This window comes from Macaca thibetana, chromosome 14 (genome assembly GCF_024542745.1).
Source record: "Macaca thibetana thibetana isolate TM-01 chromosome 14, ASM2454274v1, whole genome shotgun sequence".
Classification (NCBI taxonomy): Eukaryota; Metazoa; Chordata; class Mammalia; order Primates; family Cercopithecidae; genus Macaca; species Macaca thibetana.
In genome coordinates, this window is record NC_065591.1 from 62,170,956 (window position 1) to 62,193,956 (window position 23,001).

General features: G+C 35.5%; 3 protein-coding genes and 1 pseudogene across 3 annotated transcripts in view; 2 read left to right on the forward strand and 2 right to left on the reverse strand.

Moving 5' to 3' along the window:
- Window positions 1–23,001, reverse strand: part of MMP26 (matrix metallopeptidase 26) — a 355,123-nt gene that overhangs the window by 82,688 nt on the left and 249,434 nt on the right. The gene's annotated exons all lie outside the window — the stretch shown is intronic.
- Window positions 1–23,001, forward strand: part of RHOG (ras homolog family member G) — a 1,041,648-nt gene that overhangs the window by 25,871 nt on the left and 992,776 nt on the right. The window lies entirely within an intron of this gene.
- Window positions 1,278–2,066, reverse strand: LOC126935212 (olfactory receptor 51A7). The gene has a single exon (XM_050756414.1). The coding sequence runs from the start codon at window positions 2,064–2,066 to the stop codon at window positions 1,278–1,280; it is 789 nt and encodes a 262-aa protein (XP_050612371.1).
- On the forward strand, window positions 20,329–21,295 carry LOC126935125 (olfactory receptor 51A7-like; annotated as a pseudogene).

Genomic DNA, 23,001 nt, shown 5'->3' on the forward strand with positions numbered 1-23,001 from the left:
GTCCTTTGTAGGGACATGGATGCAGCTGGAAACTATCATTCTCAGCAAACTATCACAAGAACAGAAAACGAAACACCGCATGTTCTCACTCATAGGTGGGAATTGAACAATGAGATCACTTGGACTCGGGAAGGGGAACATCACACACTGGGGCCTATTATGGGGAGGGGAGGGGGGAGGGATGGTATTGGGAGTTATACCTGATGTAAATGACAAGTTGATGGGTGCTGACAAGTTGATGGGTGCAGCACACCTACATGGCACAAGTATATATATGTAACAAACCTGCACATTGTGCACATGTACCCTAGAACTTAAAGTATAATAAAAAAAAAAAAACATGTTAGAGGGGCTGATTTTTTTTAAGGTGCAGGGAAAGACTAAATCACAGAAAAAATCTAAACAGCAAAATCATGGGGGGTTTTAAATTATCTTTTAGTCACTTAGTTAAATTTGTGAATTTTCCATAAATTACATGTTGGTTTTATAACAGGAAAATAACCTCAGCAGATAAATGATCTTGTTCTCTCCCTGCCTATTCTGAGTCATCACTCCATGGCAGGATTATTGTGCTTTCTCCTGTTAATCTTCCTTCCTCATTTCTCCCAAATTCAATCCATCTTGCTCACGCTTATACAGGCACACTCTTCTTAAAATGAAATTTATCATGTAGCAACTAAATTGGCATTCCACCACCTCCTGAATTTAAACTTCTCAAAGCTTTTCTTAGGTGCTCCAAAACACTGGTTCTCTTATTTTATCCAAAACTATCACTTGCTCTCTGTTAAATTACACTTTCTATTGTAATCAGATCAGCATCCTTCATAGCTGCTATGTGCTCTGCTATTTTACCTTTCCTTGATAGTATGAGATTAGACTTGGTATATCATTTGTATTTTTAATAGATACTAATTGAATGATAATCTCAGTCTGCCCCAATTTTATTCATTCTTTATGGGCTGACTCAAATCCAGCTGCTCCATCACATAAGTGTTTTGCTTCAACTTCTCTTAAAATGTTAATTAAATCTCTATATCTTATATATCTCTTGATTATTTTTTCTATCCTATGCAGTTATATTCTCAACTTTATTATAAATTCTGCACTACATAGCTTTTCACTTCCATCATCCAGTCCTTCATTAGTGACTTCTGTGGCATTAAACACATAGCAAATGACAGTAAATGCCTTCTGGTTGATAATTTATTACCTAATTGTTCAGGTTCTTGTCTCCCACATACATTAAGCAACTTCCCCAAGATCTTCTCCCGGATTTATCAAGTCTTTACACAGTACACAATGAGATTCATAAGGGACGGCACCAACAAGAACATATCTGCAATAAGGATCACAACAAGAGGGCTTTTGTGCTTGGCAAAGCGATGCATGGCAGCCAGGGTGATGATGGGCACATAGAAGGTGAGCACAGCACAGATGTGGAAGACACAGGTATTTAGGGCTTTAAGCCTCTCTGCCAAAGATGCAATGCTGAGTATAGTCTTCAAGATCAGCACATAAGACAAAACAATCAATGCCAAGTCCAGCATAGTACAGAGAGCAGCGAAAAAGCCATAGATGACATTGGTCTTGTTGTCAGAGCAGGCCAGCTTCATGGTATCCTGATGAAGACAGTATGAGTGAGAAAGAAGATTCTTTTGACAATATTTTAATCTCCTTAGAGTGAAGGGAAATGGAAGCATTAAGAGAATGCTCCTAATGGCTAAAATAAGTCCCATTTTAGCAAGCCTGTTGCTAGTGAGGATAGAACTGTATCTTAAGGGATTGTAAATGGCAATAAAGCGGTCCAAAGGCATAATTAGAAGTACTGAGGATTCCATGAGAGTGAATCCATGAATGAAGAATTCTTGAGCAAAGCAGGCATCAGGTGAAATTCCCATGGCATTGAACAAGAAGATCCTCAACATGATAGGAAGAGAGGAGAGGGACAGGCCCATGTCAGAGACAGCCAACATGGTAAGGAAATAATACATGGGCTCATGAAGCAAGGGCTCTGTCTTTATGATAAAGAGAATGGTGCAGTTGCCCATGATGGCAACCAGGTACATGAGGCAAATGGGGATGGAGAACCAAATGTGGGCATGTTACAGTCCTGGGATCCCAATCAGAAGGAAAAGCTTGACTTTGGAGTCATTGAGAACAGACATAATAAGGGAGATATGAGCTCGTTAGCCAGATCTGAAACCATATAAATGAAAAGCAGTCATGCTTTTGGTTAAAACTCAGTTTTGTGGGGACAAGGGGTTAATTCATATACTATACTCAAAAGCATATTTGGCTGCTAATCAACTGCAGTCTTCAAAATTTACCAGAAGTCCTTAAACAAGTTCATATTCTCCAGCATGGTAAATTCACTTCTAACAACTTGTCCTAAGTTGGTGAATTTTTAATTTTTTTTTTTTTTTTTGAGATGGAGTTTTGCTGTTCTTGCCCAGGCTGGAGTGCAATGGTGCAATCTCAGTTCGCCACAATCTCCGCCTCCCGGGTTCAAGCAATTCGCCTGCCTCAGCTTCCTGAGTAGCTGGGATTACAGGTGTGCACTGCCACGCCTGGCTAATTTTTGTATTCTTAGTGGAGATGGGTTTTCACCGTGTTGGCCAGGCTGGTCTTGAACTCCTGACCTCAGGTGATCCACCGCCTTGGCCTCCCAAAGTGCTGAGATTACAGATGTGAGCCACTGCACCTGGCCCTACTTTTTAAGATTTGCAACCAAACATATAAAACACATCAAAGTGGAGCTGCTTTGAATCAGTAAAAAGATGCTCAGAATCTTTTCCACTCCTTTTTCCATACAGTCTTCAGCAGTACCCCTGTTGGCTTTAAAATAAAATCTCTGAGCTTTATTTATAAAGTTTGAAAGAAATAGTCTAAGAAAATAATCAGAGATCACTGCAAATATTTGGAAAACATTAAATGCTATAAAGTACGTTTATAGACAATTTACCTCTTATACTTATGAGGTAGGTACTTATGCACATTTTATACATATTATATCAAGTGTTATATAAAAATAAACAATGATTTCTGTTCAAACACATTTGCCCCTTCATTTGATTTTAAGTTTTTTAACTTATTTGGGCCTTATTTTAAATCTGTAAAATGAATACAATCTTGATAGGTTTTGATATTTATAGATATTTATGAAGTTTCAAACAGAGATCTAGGTTCATAAACCACAAACAAGTATCTGCAAATATTAGCATTGATTACACAATAGCTTCCAATAGAACATGTTGGTGAAATGGAGCAGTGAATAAATACTTTGGAGTTATGTATGCTTATTTCTTCCTGTACATATTCATGTATTAAATGTGACACTTTCTACCTTAAACACTTATGGTTCACACTTCAGGTTATCATTTTATTTCAAGAAACAATTTGAAGATGTACAGTAGTATTGTGTGCACATTAATCTTATCCATCTTGATTGGATTATTTTATCTCATATCTCTGTATTTAATTAGTCATAAAAATTAGTCAAATAAATGCAAATTTAATTAGTCAAATAAATGCTAAATGAAAAAAATCCAAATCACCCAATTTGTTTGAAATGAAGCATTAAAAATTTGCCTACATAATAAACTGAACCTGATTTTATTTTAGAGTCTCTTTTAAAAAGCATACAAGTTTACTCTCAGAAGTAAAATATGCAGTCTTGCAACTTATCATCAAGTTTTTGGCCTTCAAGATAAACAGGTCAAAATTGGTAAAACTATCAGAGAAACACAAATCTCTAAGATAATCATCATAAATTCCCCCTATATTTAATAAGCTTTCTAAGTAAATGCATAGATAAAAATTATGAAATTAATAATTTTATTCAAAAATAGCAAAAATACAAAAGATGAAGGTAGAGTCAATGGAAGGCTAGAGAGAAGAAGACATGCTATCCTCACTCCAGAATTTTTTAAACTTCAATTTGCAGGAGAAAAAAAGTCATCAACCTTCAGTGGAAAACATAGGGGACACTGGAAATTGATTGAGCTCCTTTATATGGGAAGCTTAACTGTGAATTCATATTGTATTTTGTGATTTTTTAGAAGATATTAGAAAAAGTATATGGTAAATAACAAGCAACCTTGGGCCAATATATTTTACTTTTGCTAGGTACTATCTACTAAGAGTCATTTTGACAACTTGCGAATAGATCTGCATCTTCTATATGGAAAAAGGTCTTGAACAGTTTGAGCATGACATATTAATCTCCCACCATGGTAGTGAACCTAATGCAAAACCCAGGGAAAGTATATTGTGGAGATAGTAGCAAATTGTGAGATGTCATTAAAAGCATTCTCCTGTTATTTGTTGGACTGTGTTTTCCTAGCAAATTCAATTCTGATCCCTCCTCAGTAGTCATAAGATAAGTTCTCACCTCAAAAAGCACTTAACTCTTTTTCCTTTTTATTATCATCTTTTTCTGAGGGATATTGACTTCGATCTTTCAGGGAATGCATCTCTAGTGCATTTTTTATCATGGAAGATTATGCTGTGTTTTATAACATACTACTTTCATGTAACCCTACCCTCCCCAACTCCATTACTACCATGTACATTGACTGCTCAATGTTAAAAGGTATAAAAAGATTTTATTTATCCCCATGTATCTGTCATCAACATGAGATGTGGAATATAAAAGGCTCTCAGCAAATATGTAAAGAATGAATGTTAATGGAAGAAACACAAAATATGTAGAATCATTTCTTAGCACTCTCTCCCTTTTTTTCTCTGGCAACAACTAAGGAACATTGATATCCACTCCTTTCGCTCATATTTTGAGTGGTAAACTCATCCTTACACAGAGCATGCATTTGGATGTGGATGAACTTCAGAAGAGATAGCTCAACAAGGCTGTTTATTCAGAAGTACTGACATGATAGGTGGTATCTGAAACCAAAGAGTAAATGAAATCATATGGTAAAAATGTACATAATACAAAATTTAAAACTCATAGAACTCTGAGGAGCAGTAAGATTGTTGAGAGGATCTTGCAAAGGAATATTCAGAGAGGTGGAATATATAGAGGTGGAATATACAGAGAGGTGGAATATAGTAGATGCCAAAAGAAGAGAATGTTGCAAGGAAGGCAGTCCTCAGGTAAAATATTTCCCAGACCACTTAGAATTGCTATTCTTTAAGGTAAAAATCAGTTCTCAAGCTAATGCACGAACACCTTGGTATAAATCTCAGTGTGGCAATTTACCCCGTGTGAATCTGGGAAAGCTGCCTAAGTAGATGTTTGCTCTTCTGTGAAATGTTGAAACAATGGTACCTACCTCAGAATTATGTTAGACTGTCTGATAGTCTCTAACATAATGAAGATTATCAGTAAATACCAGAGAGGAATAACTACTTCGACAAAATTTCCCTAGCCATTTTCCTTCCAGACAGCAAGTCCTAGATTGCAAAAGAGTAGTCTGTATTTTTTTAATTGACAATAAGCCTTGCTTTTATTTGTCATATTATTAAGTAAATAAGTCCCTACTGATAATAGGGTATTAGAAAAACACCCCAATATTTAACCTTCCTATTTAACCCTCAGACCATAATATATTCACTCTTCATGTATGCACACACACTGAAGGCACTTACTCTTCCTCCCTATAGACACGTATTAAGATATAAACAGTTTAACAAACCTTAGATTTAGGTTTCCAAAAGGATTTATAGCTCCTTAAACTTACCAGAACCAGATGCTCAATAAGTTCCTGAAGGATAAAAGCAAGAATTCTCTACTTTCACCTCCACTTTATCTAGAGGTACCTACTTCTCTTTTCCTCAGGTGACTAGACCCTTGAGAGTAATCAAACTTACACAGAAAGGGTTAGGCCTGGTGCTGGTACATTAACTTTGTATCCTTTTACCTTAACAGGAACTAGAGGCAAATTGTAAGGCAAACTACAGGGAGACTACTCATCTGAAAGGTAAACAGTTGAAGTTGAAGAAACTTGATACACGGATTTTGTAGAGGTTGGAAAATATACTTAAAATAACATGTTATCTATAATCAAAACACTTTAGGAAGAAATAGTAATATATAAATATCAAATATCTATAAAAGCACTTTACGAACTGTAAAATGGTTTACCAGTCATTCCACTTATTTGTATGATCCATTTTTGACAAAAGATTAACATTGAAATAGATATAGCCTGTCATACTTTGTTAGATTTCTAAATCAGTGTCTCAAAATTACATGCTCCCATGTTATATATTGCATTCATTAGAATCATCTGAGGGGTATCCTGAGTTTTATTCACATATTTCTATTTTATATGTCAGTTCCAACGTGGTTTAAATTAAATAATAATTATTTAATTTAAGGCTATGAAACAATAATGTGAAGACAATTTAAGTAAAAAGTGTATAAAATAAGGATATAGATATATATAACTGTTTAAGTATTTCTTAAAGCATATTTCTAAGTTAAAAAAACTTTGGTTAAAATAATGGAAAGTCTTACAACAATAATAAAATAATTTTAATTAATACAATTTAATAGAATGATAATATAAAAGACATAATATGGCTCAAATACAAAATACATATATCTGTGAGGAAGAAATGAATACAAATTTAAAACAATGAGCAGGTATAAGCCTACTCATTGCTAGTTCCCATGTCTGGAGAAGACAATCAACTCCCAAGAGATAAATGAGATTAAATAGTCTTCATGTTAGGTTGAGTTATCTGAAGCAAATTGACTTGTTAAATGTCATTGGGCTATTCTAGCAGATGTATTTGATACCCAGCTTATTATCTTGGGACTTAACATTTTATTATAGGTTGCTGATTGGAAGAAAATATTTGTAAAAGGCACAAGAATTCTTGAAATTCAATAATAAGAAAACAACACAACTAAAAAGTGTGTCAAACAATAGCAAAGACATGAAATCAACCCAGGTGCCAACAGAAGGTTGGATAAAGAAAATGTGATACATGTACACCACGGAATACTACATAACCATAAAAAAGAACAAAATCATGTCCTCTGGAGCAACATGGATGCATCTGGAAGCCATTATCCTAAGCAAATTAACACAGCAACAAAAAACCAAATACTGTGTTCTCACTTATAAGTGGGAGCTAAATACTAGGTATGTATGGACATAAAGATGAGAATGATAGACACTGGGGAATATAAGGAGGGAGGGAACAGTGGGACAAGGATTGAAAAACTACCTATTGTGTGCTATGGTCATCTGGGTGACAGATTCTTCAGTACTCCAAACCTCGGCATCACACAATATACCTTTGTAACAAACCTGTACATCTACCCTTTGATTGCAAAATAAAAGTTGAAAAGAAAAAAGTGTGTCAAAGATTTTAACAGAAACCTCAGTGGAGAGATAGATAGATGGCAAAATAAACATACGAAAGAATGTTGCAGATCATGTATCAGGGAAATGCAAATAAAAATAATAATAAAATACCACTACACACCTATCAGAATGACCAAACTTGAGAATGTTGACAACACCAAATTCTGGTGAGGATGTGGAGCAACAAGAACTCTAATTCATCAATCACAGGAATGGAAAATGTCACTGTCATTTTTAGAAGACAATTTTGCAGTTTCTTTATACAAGTTCTTACATACAATTCAGAAAATTTGCTCCTTAATATTCACCCAAAGGAGCTGAAAATGTATTTCTAGAGAAAACTCTAGACATAGACTTTTATAGCAGCTTTATTCACACTGGCCAAAATTTGGAAGCATCCAAAATATCCTTCAGCAGATGAATGAATAAATAAATTGTGCTACATCCAGGCAACGAGATAGCATTAATTGCTAAAAAGAAATTAGCTATCAACCCATGAATAGACATCCAGGGAATTTAAGTGAATATTACTAATTGAAAGAAGCTGATCTGAAAAGTCTACATATCATATGATTGCGAGTACATGTAATTCTGGAAAAGGAAAAATAATGAAGACATCAAAAACTTCAGTGGTTTTCAGAAGTTTAGAATGAGAGTGGAGTACAATTGGCAGAGCACAGAAGATTTTTAGGACAGTGAAACTACTCTGTATGAAACTATAACAAGTGGATATGCAGCATTATAAATTTTTCCAAACCTACAAGATGTACAACACCAAGAAATAAAAGATAGGTATATAAATATATATGTTCATTCATCAGAGTCACATGACTTTTTGGAAACAAAAATATAATTTGTTAACAACATAAAATACAAAATATAGTGCAATTTTTAATATTAATATTACTACTACTAACAATAATAGAAGGTTGTCCAGGCAGAATAAAATATTCACTAATGGAAACACAAAATTTCAGAGAATAAAGAAAATATAAACAAATAGGATCACAAAACTAATAATAGTAATGTCGTATAAATGTTAAGTATATGTAGAGTTTAAAAGACATGCCAACAATTATACAAAGGGCAAAAGGAGATAAATGTATCTCAAATATCCTACATTTCTAACATTGTCACATGTGTGTGTGCTGTCGGTGCCTTGCCCAGATGTCCCTCACTAGAGTGACTCATCAATGCCACAGATGCTGTGAATGTTGGCTGATAATGGCTCAAAACTGTTTCTATCCTATCCCATGAGAATTACCCTGAGCTTACTGGAAGCTGCCTTACTTAGAAAGTTATGTCCCACAGCTTGGGGGAACCAGCAGCAAATGACTTACTGAATCTGAGATGCAAAAGGCTGTCCTCTTGCCTCAAAATTAGACAAATTCTGTGGTCCAACCTATGTTTTAGAGTTCCTCATGAGACCAGATTGACATTCTCAAAGCAAAAACATTTCATTGCTTATCTCTCATCTACTGTCCTATTGCACTTTCCTTACTCCTGTTATTTTGAGAGCATCCTTTTATTAGATCATTTTCACAAAAATCTCCATCACAGATTCTGTTTCCAAATAACCCAACCTAAACCAGTTGGTGCCATAAAAGATTCTAGAAAACAGATTGCCAAGAAGAAATTCTGGAGGTGGATTCATCGCTGTATGCACCACAATAAGAACCACATCACTAGTTACAGATGAAATGTTGATGGTCCTTGACATGCTGTAGCAAGTTATTGTTAAAATTTTCATCTGAAGTGAACTCTAATAGTACCCAGAGGAAGGATAACTCACAAGATTTCTTTATAAATAGAACATTCTCTGTAAAGTGGATTCTCTTACTGGCTATTTTTGTGTGTGTAAAGAAAAGCATCATGGAGGACTACTGTGGACTCCAATCTCGACAAAGTAGAAACACCAATTCAAAGTTCTGTGTAAGGTGCAGTGTTTTAACCAGGGAAGATTAAGCTGGATTCAATTGTCAAGTATGTGGTATTTGATGTGGCAAATATATTCTCTTCCATCTTCTATAATAAATCTATAATTTGAAAATGCTTATTTTCTTTGGATATTTTGCATAACATTTTCTTGATCGCTATATAAATGACAATACATTAATCAGGTAGATGAGCATGAAAAGTAAGTATATTGGCATTCTTGTCAAAACACAGTGTTCCTTAGGTGGGAAAGGATAGAGATAAACACCCATACAAAAATATAGGAATCTTAAACATTAGAGAAGTTTTTAGGGATCCCGTGGTATAGGAAAAATTGGGACAGCATCTCTGAATTAATGGACAAACTAATGCTGTTTTTTAATGTTTTACCACCAAGAAGAAAGTACCACATGTAGTGGTGACCTCCTGAAACCCTGGAGGCAGCATATGCCTTAGGAGAAAAGTATTCACTGGACAAATCAACTGATGGACCTACTCATCCTCTTTGTATAAAAAGAGGTGGCTCTATGTAAGAATATGCAAAAATTCAACTTATTGTTAACGATGGGTAACTTGGCTAATTGGTCAGGCTGTTGGAAGGAGAAAGATTGGAATACGAGTGACAAAGAGGGAGAGGGACAAAGTGGCATGTGGATGGTTCTAGAAGTTAGAACAAAGTTTGAAGATCTTTATATAACAGATCAATGTTCGTCATAGTCTATACATAATGGAAAAGAACCTAAACTATAAAGAACACTGAGTGGATCTGACAATTTATATTAGCTAGCTTCTGATATAAGCAACGTCAGTGGTGGCATAATGGGCTCCTATTTGAAGTAGCTATAGTGGCAGGATGAAAACTGCATAAACGCAAAGCGTAGCTTCCCACTCAACAAGGCTGATAAAACTTCTCTTTCTACTAAACATAAACCTGGCAATGATAGAAAACAATGTTAACTGCCCAATGTAGCATCACTCCTTGAGTAGAAAATGGCCACTTAATGGAAGATTATTCTACCCTATAAAAGGCAGCAAATGAACTTGATAGAAATTGACACATATGATGGGTGTAGGTTTGTTTTATTTTCTTGAAGGATCATAGACAAACCTAGTATCTCAAGGCTTACAGAGGGTTTGATCCACCAGCATACGACATTATGTTATATCACTTTATGAAAAGAGACACATTTTAGAATACTTGCCACAGTAGACACAAAACCAGGTTTGTATCATGGGCTCAAAAGCTGGCACAAAAATAGAACAGGTATAGTTGAGTCTCCACCTTAGAGGTGATATTAGTGAGGATGAGACAGCATACCCCAGATGCATCATGTACAACACACCAACAATCATTATATATAGCTCTGACTGCAATAATTAGAATAAATGTATTTGGGAACAAAAGAGCTGAAATTAAGAGTAGTCCCACTTATCTTCATTTCTGGTGACCTACTTTGGAAATTTTCATTTCCCATTTCTGCAATTTAGGTTCTGTTGAGCTGAAGATCCTCATTTTCAGAGTGGGAGACAAATTGTGAGGATCTTTTAATTAATTTAAAAATAAAATAAATAAAATTTATGTTAAGCTCTCGCCTAATAACTTTGATCTTCTCTAAGCTCTAAAACAAGCTGGCAAGGAAAGAAGTCATTAGCCTGATGGAGTAATTAATTAATTCTTGATCATCAAGAAAAGATATGGCTTCTAATAAACAATGAAGGAATGGAAGAATATGTTCAGTACCCAGATAGTTGACTGGTTGTCTCTTGGTACTATCCTGGCAAATTTTGGTGATAAATTAGCAAGTGCAATAGCCATAGCCTGAAAAGGTCATTCTGTAGAGACATTTTTACCCTTTGAGAAAAGGATCTGGTCACTCTACCATGAAAGAAACCTATGTAATAATGGTTGTAGTCTTTACTAAAGAAGAATTTAGAATGGATTATAGAGACGGCAGATGATAAGATCAGTTGAGGTTTCAAGAACAGCTTCAGATCACTGTATGTTGTAGTTCATTCACAAACTTTTCATGATTGTCTCTTCTTCTTGGGCAAATAAACAACACAAACACAGGAAGAGCTATTCCCAAATGAAACAGTTGAATTTGAGTGATATAAGACTAGACTGCAATAAATTATGCAGTGAATTTCTCTGTCAGCCTTAATTCAGAACTGAGACATCAGCTCCCAGATTCCTGGATTTGGGGCTGCTATGGGAATACAGATAAGTTCTTTCCTGGAATTATTCTGATCAAAATGAACTTGCCTCACCCAGTTTATAACCCTTGTTGGTGGGCAGGCCACATTCAGTTACTGGTTAATGCAAGGATACAAAGACTTTGCTTCAATTTAGGATAATCCTGAAGGGCTATTCCAGTTCCAGATTTTTCTGTAACACTGACAGAGGCCTCAATTGCTACTGCCTTGACTGTCAAATTATCTTTCTAACTAATAAAGCTTCCTTCACATTCTTACAGTTGTTTTTCCTGAAGGAACACACACACACACACACACACACACACACACACACATACATACACAGAAAGAGAGAGAGAGATTTCTTAAATTTCTAATAAATTCTACTTTAAATAGTAGATCCAGTGACTTCTGGTATAGATAGGTTTAGATTTCTTCATATGGAGGAGGTAAGTAAATGTCTCCTGTATATTAAAAAACATACCCATGGACATTTTTGAGGAAGATAAACAATACTAACAATAAAAAATATTCTTTTAACATTATTTTTGTTACTATAATCCAGAGATTCAACATCCCTTATCAGAATGTGGAAAGATATTAAATACATTAATTCCCATAGAAACAATGAGAAAGTCCTGAACAGAACAATTTTCTGCAGGACAAGAAGAGTAGGTACAAGAAAGATTTAAACTGAAACTCTGAGAGGAATGAGCCCTTTATGTTTGAGAAGAGAGCCACAGCAAACAACCCCAAACAGGATAAACACAAAGAAATTAACACATAGACACATTATAGTCGAATCCTGAAAACCAAAGAAAAACAGAGAAATATTAAAATAAGAGGGGAAAAAGATATACATGTAGAGAAATAATGGTTAGAATGACAGCCAATGTCTCATGAAAAACAATGTCATACTTAAAACAATAGAATTATCTTTTGAAAGTACTGAGAAAAACATTTGTCAACCTGGAATTCAAAATTTCTCAAAATTATTTTTCAAAAGGACAGTAAAATATATATGTTTACAGAGAGACAAAGCCTAAGAAAATTCATAGCCATAAGACTTTCACACAATAAATGCTAAAGGAAAGTTTTAGGCAAAATAAAATAATACAAAGAGGAAACTGGAATGAACAGAAAAGAATAAAAAATGACAAAGGGGTGAATACGTGAGAAAATAGAAACTTTTTTAATATTTACTTAATTCTTGGAAAATTATTTACCATTTAAGAATTACGATGTATAGAGAGGTTTGCAACATAGGTAGAAATATGTACTTAACAATAATTACATACAGGATAAATATGAGTTAAATGGAAACACATTATTAAAGGCTTCTTGCATTACATATCATACAATATAATATTTGTTTATGGTAGACTATCTTAGTAAGTTCAGGATTCATAATCTAAGGATCAACTCTGTTTTGAAAAAAAAAAATACAACCAAGTATAGCTAAAAAGCCAGTTGAGGAAATAAAATAAAATATTGAAACATACTTGATTTTATTTGATTCTTAGTTTCAAAATAAGTGAGAAAGCTATAACAAAGAAAAGAAAAAGATGGAGAAAATAAGTAAGACAAAGATAGTCATAAAAATAAATGTTTTGATATAATAGTATGACCCCAATTACAAAATAGCACTTGTCACAATGGATTAAAAATATAGGCCAGGCGTGGTGGCTCACACCTGTAATCCCAACACTTTGGGAGGCCGAAGTGGGCAGATCATGAGGTCAGGAGATCGAGACCATCCTGGCCAACATGTTAAAACCCTGTCTCTACTGAAAATACAAAAATTAGCTGGGCATGGTGGCATGTGTCTGTAATCCCAGTTACTCAGGAGGCTGAGACAGGAGAATTGCTTGAACCAGAGAGCTGGAGGTTGCAATGAGCCGAGATCGTGCCACTGCACTCCAACCCGGTGACAGAGTGAGACTCCATCTAAACAAACAAACAAACAAACAAAAAATATATATATATACACACACACACACACACACACAAGCACACATATTTACATACATGCTGATTATAAAATACACTTCAAATATAAGGATAGGATAAGAGTAAAGGGATATAAAAAGATATATTATGCATATGAATATATATGGTTAGTGTGGCCATACTATTATTAGCAAACATGGACTTTAAAGTAAGACATATTACCAAGGGAAAAAGAGACATTTTGCAATGATGAAAGGTCAATTCATCAAGAAGAAACAGCCATCTTAATGTATTTACATGTAGTAGGAAAGTTTAAGAAGACACAACAAAACAAGTAGCAGGACTAAAATAAAAAAATAAAAAAGTATATTCAGATTTTGAGTTTTTAGCACTCCTCTTTTTTAATGTTACTTGTTTGCATAAGTGGATAAAAATCCATTTAGCTATACACTTTGTATTTATCCGTCTTACCATGTGTAAATTATATTTTATTCATAAAAAAGGGAAAACACCTCGTTGATTCAAGAAAAAAGAAGCAGCAGCAAAGAAACATGAACCTAAAATACCGATTAATCTAGGGTTAAGTGATTTCTTGGTAGCCTCAACTGCTTTTCCTAATCTCTAAATAGACTCTCTTTAATGTGTTTAGTTCAAAACTTTTAGTCCATCCCAGTCTGACCATAGCAATGCCTTGTTGGGAACCAGTGAGTAAAAGCTGTGATCTGATCCTGACCCAGGGTCTCTTCTGGGAATTTCCAGGAAATGTTTCAGGGAAATAATTTGTTTACAGAAGGTGGCAGAGCTGGAGGGATTGGTGTCCCATGAGAGCAAACCTCAGAAGACAGATCAAGGAATCAGTGGTGTGATAAAAGTCTTGGCAAGCAGACATGGGCCACTGAGGCAGAAAAAGCACTAGAATAAACTTATTTCTGTTTCTCTATGTGATTAAACGGTAAGTAAAATAGGGCCATAACATAATATTGTCTTGTAATATGGCTTTATGTCCTCAAGTGTGTCTGAAATATCAGTGTTCTAAGAACTGAGACTTGGAAGGAACATAAAAGAGGGTGGCTGTAATAGAAACTCCAAAATTTTGACATAGGAGGAACTTAGTGGTAAAAATCAAACAAACAATATGGTTTCAATGGGAAGTGCAGGAAGCTTATCTTGGAGTTATCTTTGCCAGACAAGAGGAGACTTTCACTAAAATTTGGAGAGGTTGTGGAAATTTTAAAAGGCACCTAATCTCCTTTTACTTTTTCCCCAAGATGGGGTCTCACTGTGTCGCTCAGCCTGGAGTACAGTGGTGCGATCATAGCTTCCTCCAGATTAAAACTACTAGGCTCAAGTGACCCTCCTGAGTAGCTAGGACTATAGTCAGTCATGTGCCACCATGCCTGGATAACTATTTTTATTTTTTTGTAGAGATAAGGTCTCCCTATATTGCCCAGGCTGATCTCAAATGCCTGACCTCAAGTGATCTTCCCACCTTGTGCTACCAAAGGGCTGGAATTACAGGCATGAGCCACTGTGTCCAGACACTAAATCTTACTACTATCCTTTGACGTTGGCACTGTTCACGTCACTTCACCTATCTATTGTTCATCTCAGAAATCATGAAATTGTTTATTTACAGTTACAGAAAATGCTGGGTAGACTCAGAACTCTTTGTGGGATAGGGATTGGGAAATAGGACAACTCTGACAGCAGAACAAATGATCCGCCCCAGCAAAGAACAGAAAAGCAGACTTCGCAAGGTTGGAAGTCAGTCCATAGGTAACAGGATTCTAGCCACTACACTGGAATCAGAGGTGGGAGCTTTAGTTTTGGAAGAAAGAGCAGGTGAGATGACGTTATGGTTTCAAGTAATTCTAAGAACTTTGGAACAGGGACCAGAGAACAATCGAGTTGATGTATATAAAGAATTGTAATTGTATATAAAGAATTGTAATGATGTGTATAAAGAATTTAAGACATCATCTAAGAAAAGCATCCTTAGATGATGCTGAATTTTAATACTTGTTAGTAGTAAAATCTGAATCTTCCTTTACAAAATCAATTTAATTAAAAATATTTGAGTAAACTTTCTACATAAGGTACTGTACTTGGGGAAAATGCATTAGTCCCTTTTTAATTATATATATGGCTAATGGGAGGTTTATTATGTTTTCGACTAATTAGGGGTTTGCCAACTCTACCTCTTATTCTCAAAGCAATTTTGCTATTTTACTACTTCCTGTTCATAAATAATGCTACAGAGCTCTATACATAAATATATATTTTCAAGTATAAACAAGTGCAGTGAACTGATTTGGAAAGTAGAAATATTTGAATATAAAAATAATCTAGCAAAAACTCTAGTCTAGCACATAGTAATAGTTCCCAATATTTTCTCCTCACTCCTCTTTTAAAATTAGCTACCCTCTCTTCTTTCTCCCCTCAGCTTTACAAGGCTCCAGCTGTCTCTCACCTTCTTTACCTCCTGATCTGGCTTAGCAGGTACTGCCCTTTCTGTTTCAGAGTTGGCTCCATAAGCTGAGTTTTGCTACCAACAATCATTATGGGCATTTTTTCCTCTTATTTGATGTATTTTTTTCAGAAATGTGATAGAAATGACCTTTATTGATTAAAATCGCTCTAGAGGAGACTCTACAGGGTGATGAAACTGACATGTAATAAGGGCCAAGGCTTCGGCCTTCCTTAACATTTATATTGCACACTGTATCCTAATTTGTACATATCCTCAATTAGAATGCAATTTCTTTGCATTCTAAACATTTTAACTTAATTAACATGAGATAGGAAGCAAGACATAGTTTAAAAAGCTTAGAATCAAAGAACATCTATTCAAATTGCATGTGTTCATAATAATATCTGTTCTTTGAGAATTTAATCTCTCTATGCTTCAGTTTTCAGATTTGTAAATCAGGAATAATACTACCATGTGAGGATTGAATGAAATAGCAGATATAAAACATCTAGCATAATGTAATAAAAATTAATGCCTATCTCTCTTATTTTTCTATTTTCTCTTTTAACCCACTTACTTTTATGTCTGCTTTCCCTACACCTTAGCATTTGGAGGTAAAACAAAGCACTTAATTAATTAATTTTATAACGACATATGCAAAGGCTAATGAGCAATCTTATTGATTGTATTTCTGTATTTTATTTATTCTGTATATTGCACTAACATTGAAATATTTTTAATATTTTATAAAGAGTATTACTTTATTTTAATTTTTTTAAATTTTGTAGAGACAAGGTCTCCCTATATTTCCCAGGCTAGTCTCAAATCTCTGGACTCAAGGGATCATCCTGCCTCAGCTTCCCAGAACACTGGGATTACAAGTATGAGTCACTGTGCCAAGTCAATAACATTATTTAAACTAATGCTTACCACAAGATCTTTTAATAAGATACATTTTATAAATACGGAATTGATCTCATTATATCAAAAATATATTAATGTTGTCTTAATAGAGATTATTTAGTCATTCTCTTTTATCTAAAAGTATTTAATGAAGGTCTACCATGTGGCAGAGGCACACAAAACAATATAGTGATAGAATTGGATTTTCCTTCTTATTATAAACACTTAAATAGATAAGACTGTTTAAAAGAAATGAACCGGAACAAAAGGAAGGAGTATGACTGAGGCAGTGAGGGTGTTCAAAGCAGACCTTTCTGAGGACATGACTTTTGAACAATGACCCAAACATTTGTGGAAAGGGCCTTTGAGTTGAGAAGAAAGCAGTATAGTGGTCCTGAGAGGGAAAGATGTTGGAATGTTTGAGGAGCTGCTAAAAGGAGTGTGGTTGTAGTATACTAAAGAGGTTTCTAGTGGTCTTCTCCTATTGAGCCTTATCGGTTATGGTAAGAAGTATAGATTTTAATGTAAACATAAAGGGAAATATTGGAAGAATAAAGGATTATATAATTAAACATTGTTTTATCATTTATGAATTTACTTATTTTTATTTTGATAATTAAACCTCTAAACAGAAGTTTATTTGATCCATAGTATATTTTATATAAAACATAAAATAATATGTAGTATGTATATTATACTACCTAGACCATTCTTGCATACAGATGGGGGAAAAAGAAGGGCATTAAACATGACTTTGACAATGGCATATAGAATGGAGTTGAGAGGAAAGCCCAGGGTATCAAGAAGAAAGAGAAAGGAAACAAGCAGAACTTCGAAATCTTCCAAAGCTAGATGGTTAAATCCAGGCTGGGAAATGATTGATTTTAGCAGAAGAAAACATAAAATGCTATGTGAGTGAAAGGAATTAATCCTAATGTATTAATATAGATGTTAAATTAATATTAATAATGAATCAACATGAGATTCACATTGGAACTGATCTGAACAGTTGAGTAACTAGAAGGCAAATACATCAATGCACTCTGCTCTCTGGTCTATGGGGAAATGACAAAGATCATGCCAAAGCAATACTCTTATATCCTCAAATCAGAGAACATCCTCATATAGAAATTATAGATAGCACTTTCTTTGAAAGAGGGAAAGAAGCTTCAGTCACTCACACAGAACAAAAATAATTCTCAAGATCAGTTTAGTCAAATGGAAATCAATTCAGTTTAATAAGATTTAATTAATAATGATTGGATGTGTGCTATTTGCCAGGAACTGTGCTTGGTGCAGAAAATATCAAGATCGGTCTGATACAAACTGGGCTTTTAATGATTCTATTGGCCACTGTGGATGACAGACACATAAATAGCAAGTCACAAGACAATTGAGGTACTGTAACAGAGTTGCAATGCAAATTATAGTAGGGATACATGAACTCTGCTTGGAGTGATTAGAAAGGAAGACTTTAAGGGGCAAGACACTTCTGAGCTGACCTAATTGGAGTTGCTAAAGAATTAATGATACACTGTCCAAAAGAATCTCTGCACACTTTTTCCCTGTGGACTTTAGGGGGGAGAGAGTGGCTAATATCCAGATCATGACAAAACAACTGATTTATCCTTTTTGGAAGGTAGCCTAGGTCTTCTAGAAGAGGATTTGTCCTTAATGACTCACGAGAGTCTCATTCTGGAGGATAAACTAGTTGAAAAGTTTGTGGTTTTGTTCCTAATTGTCAAGAGTTCTTTTACAGTGCCCTAGCCTCTCAATAAAACTTTTTTTTTTAGGCCAAGGAGTAGAGTTGGATATGCTTTATATATCTTGGAGCCTCATTGTCTCTGATGTGCTTAATGTCATAAAGCACATGAAAACTCTCAAATATACATAGTTGATTCAGTTGCCTATGAAAAAGCCCTAGATTTATGGAACAACTATTTATCTTATAATTCCAGGGGGAAAAATGGGCCCAGGCAGTACCAACCCACTTCATCTGTGGCATACTGTGTCTCCAATATTGCTATACTTTAGTTGACTGAGCCACTCTGTAGCTGTGAAAGTGTGTGTTGAACTTTAGAGAAAGTCCAAGAATCTCTTCTCTCCTCCCATCCTCAAAGATGGAGAGCACCATTATGAATTGGTCATACATAAGGACATCGTATCCACTATCATACAAAAAGGTGGGGTTTTCACTATGCTATAAGAGAGGGTTAATAGTCAATCATACATGGCATTTGTTATGTCCTTACTGTGGACTGCTTCCTTTGAAGAACTTGTGAGTAAAAACAGCTTTAGAAGCTCAGAGCCTGGTGATATGGTGTGGATATTTGTCCCACCCAAATCTCATGTTGAAATAGAATTTCCAACATTGGAGATGGGGGTTGGTGGGAGGTATTTACGTCATGGGGACAGATCTCTTATGGCTTGGTACTGTCCTCTTGAGAGTGAGTGGGATCTCACAAAATCTGATGATTTAAAAGTGTGTGGTACCTCCCCTCCCTCTCTCACTTTTGTTTTTGCCATGTGACATGCCTGTTCCTGCTTCACCTTCTGTCATGAATAAAAGCTCCCTGAGGCCTCCCCAGAGCCCAACCAGATGCCAGTGCCATGCTCTAAGAGCCTGCAGAACCACAATCCAATTAAACCTCTTTTCTTTGTAAGGTGCAGGGGCCTTTGAAAACAGTATGCTGAGAATAGATAGGGCTCAAGGACAGTATCTCCAATTGAACTTTTAATGAACTCCCGTAGGCGCCAAGAAGGCGGGCAGATAAGGAAGAGCATAGAGACAAGGAACTGAGTAGAAGGTTACATCTGGGTAAAGAAAGTTTGTTTTGCATTGTGTTCTTTCTGCTGACGTGGAGTATAAATAAAGAGAGGCGGAGGCTCTGAGCGCGGCCGCCATGTTCTCTGTTTGTCTTTGCCTTTTGTGTCTGTTTATTCTCCACCACCCCCCGCACGGACCCCAATAGTAAGGTACCCAGCTTCAGGCATTTCTTATAGCAATGCAAGAACACCTTGCCTATCACACCTTGCCTGAACGAATGTTTGCAGCAAATGACTAGAAATTGGAGAAACCATTGATTTTCTTCATTCTTCAAAACTAGTATCTACTTCCTGGAGTTTCCCAGTCTTTTTCCTTTTATTATTATTCTAGTTTCATTCTAGATCAGGGAAGGGGGTCCTACAGTCCATTCTGACTCTATACAATTTGTCATTGAAATGGGGTAATGCAAAGCCTAATAACACAAGAGGAATTTGTTTGAAAGTTGCTGCTGTTTATGTGGTTGTGTTTTCTGAGGATTTAACAAAGATGTATGCAAGTACCCATGTTCCTGGTTCCCCTTGTCAGTTAAGATCTGACTTTATTATAGTCTATTTAGAAGTAATATCTCTCTTTTATTTCTTGAAATAAGTCTTTCACAATTCCTTTTTCTTTATTTCATAGACAAACATACTGAAAGGAAGGAAATGAACACAGGAGATCCATACTGAGTGTCATTTCAGACCTGAGAATAAAGACTTTTCAATGGACTCATCATGCACCTTCCCAATTCTTCTGAAATTGAGATTGCCACCTTCTTTCTGTTTGGAATGCCAGGGTTGGAGCATGCTCATGTATGGATCTCTGTCCCCATCTGCCTCATGTATTTGGTAGCCATCCTAGGCAATTGCACAATCCTGTTTGTTATCAGGACTGAGCCCTCACTCCATGCACCCATGTACTATTTCCTTTCCATGTTGGCTGTCTCTGACCTGGGCCTGTCCTCCTCCTCCCTACCCACTATGCTAACGATCTTTGTATTCAATGCCACGGGAATCTCCCCAAATGCTTGCTTTGCTCAAGAATTCTTTATTCATGGATTCACAGATATGGAGTCCTCAGTGCTTCTAGTCATGTCTTTTGACCGCTTTTTGGCCATACGCAACTCTCTGAGGTACAGCTCTATCCTCACCAGTGCCAGAGTTGCCAAAATGGGGCTGGTGTTTCTCATTAAAAGCATGCTCTTAGTACTCCTATTTCCTTTCACTCTTAAAAGGTTGACATACTGTAGGAAAAGCCTACTCTCTCATTCCTCTTGTCTCCATCAGGATGTCAGGAAGCTGGCCTGCTCCGACAACACAGTCAACTTCTTCTATGGTTTCTTTCTTGCCCTCTGTGTGATGTCAGAAAGTGTGTTGATTGCTGTGTCTTATGTGTTCATCCTGAAGATGGTCATGGGAATTGGATCCCATAGGCAGCAGCTCAAGGCCCTCAACACCTGTGTCTCCCATATCTGTGCTGTGCTTATCTTCTATGTACCCATCATTGCTTTGGCATCCATGCACTGCTTTGGCATCCATGCACTGCTTTGGCAAGCATGAATCCCCAGTGGCCATGATCCTCATTGCTGATGCTTTCTTGCTAGTGCCACCTCTTATGAACCCCATTGTATACTGTGTGTAGACACAGCAAATTCGTCAAAAGGTTTTGGAAAAACTGGGTCTACAACAACAGTGTCAGTAAACATGGTACAAGATCAGCCAGGGTCAGGAGAGAAAATACCTTTCTAAGCAAAGTATTATCAATGATTTACCATTATATTTCTTAATTATTCATATACAGATGGCCTTTCTTGCCCATAGGTTTCACATGTGGAGATAAAAAATATTCAGAAAAAAAGTATGATTGATTGCATCTGTGCTGAACATGTAGACAATTTTTTTGTTATTATTCTGTAAACAATACAGTATAACAACTATTTACATAGTAGTTTTGTTGTATTTGGCATTATAAATATTCTAGAGATACTTTAAGGTATATGGGAGGATGTGTGTAGGTAAGATGCATATACTACACCATTTTATATGAGACTGAACGTCTTCAGATTTTGGCATCCTTGGGGTCCTGGAACCAATTTCCTATGGATAACAAGGGATGACTATAGTCAGTACAGCATATAACCTCTTTAAGAGCTCTGTGAGTAGGACTGACATGGATGTTGATAAGTATGTATTTGACAGTTCTAGAAAGTTATTGAAATCATGACTCAACACACTGATACAGCATTTTAGTTTCACAATTTATAGGACAAGGATAAGTATATGTGAAAGCAGGGATTGCACTCCCTTGCAGACAAGGAATACCAAGGCACTGAAGATTAAAGGATATCACCCGAATCCAGTTGCTGGTTTTCTTTCAGGTGACTTTCAGACACATGGTATTTGTTGAGGAGCATTCAGTGAAATTTTGTGTGAATCGTTGATTTCCCATTTAAGTGAAAGAAGTCTATTGTCAGGTTGGTTAGCAATCCTCTCCCTTTGTGCCTTCCTTAACAGTGAAATAGGTAGAACCAGTAATTATTTTACCTTATCATTTTCACAGCCTTGAATTACAGCAATAAACTATTTCATAACATTCCTTAATAAAAAACAATTTTTTTCTATATTATGGCAAGATTCCATAAGCCACAGTTAACTAAAAGAAGGATGATTGTGCTCTTGGTAAGAAATAGGAAAAAATATTTTAAAATACAGTGTTTTTATACTGATATTCTTGATTAGCTGTTCTAAAATATATGTTCTAAAATAATGGTTCTTATGGTTGTTTAGGCATTTGATATTTTAAATTACTATCTAATGTTTCAATTTCACTAAAAGCTTAGAAATAATTTTAAGTTAGCAAAAATAAAGATACAATATTAAATATAGCACAATATGCATGGTTATGGTTTCATATTTTTAAAAGACAATAGCCAACTAAAGTTATTTAGATATCTCAAATTATTTTCTGTAAAATTCATTTCTTGTCTATCTTTTATTTGTGGTTACTTAGTAGTAGACAAAGATATAAAACATAAAATTTAGAATAAGTCAAACCTTAACAATTTTCTGCTATGAATTATTAGAAAACTATTATTAATATATATCAATGTTTTACTACCTAAGTTGAGCCCACAAGTAATTACTATTATTTCTGTTTCAAAGAACTATTTTGAAGAAGGTTCAAGTAGTCTTACATATTTCATATGGCAAAATAATCTTATATATTCTATGTTCCCAGGTGAATTTAGGTGAATCCTTATTGTTTGATAGTTGATCTTGACTAGATTTTCCACAGCTTCATGGGGAAGGGAGGGACAATCTTGCTTATCTCCTCCCAGACTGCATTATTCAAGTCTTTTTCTGTGACCTCAAACATTCTCCATTTATGTCATAATTGTTAGTTGCATG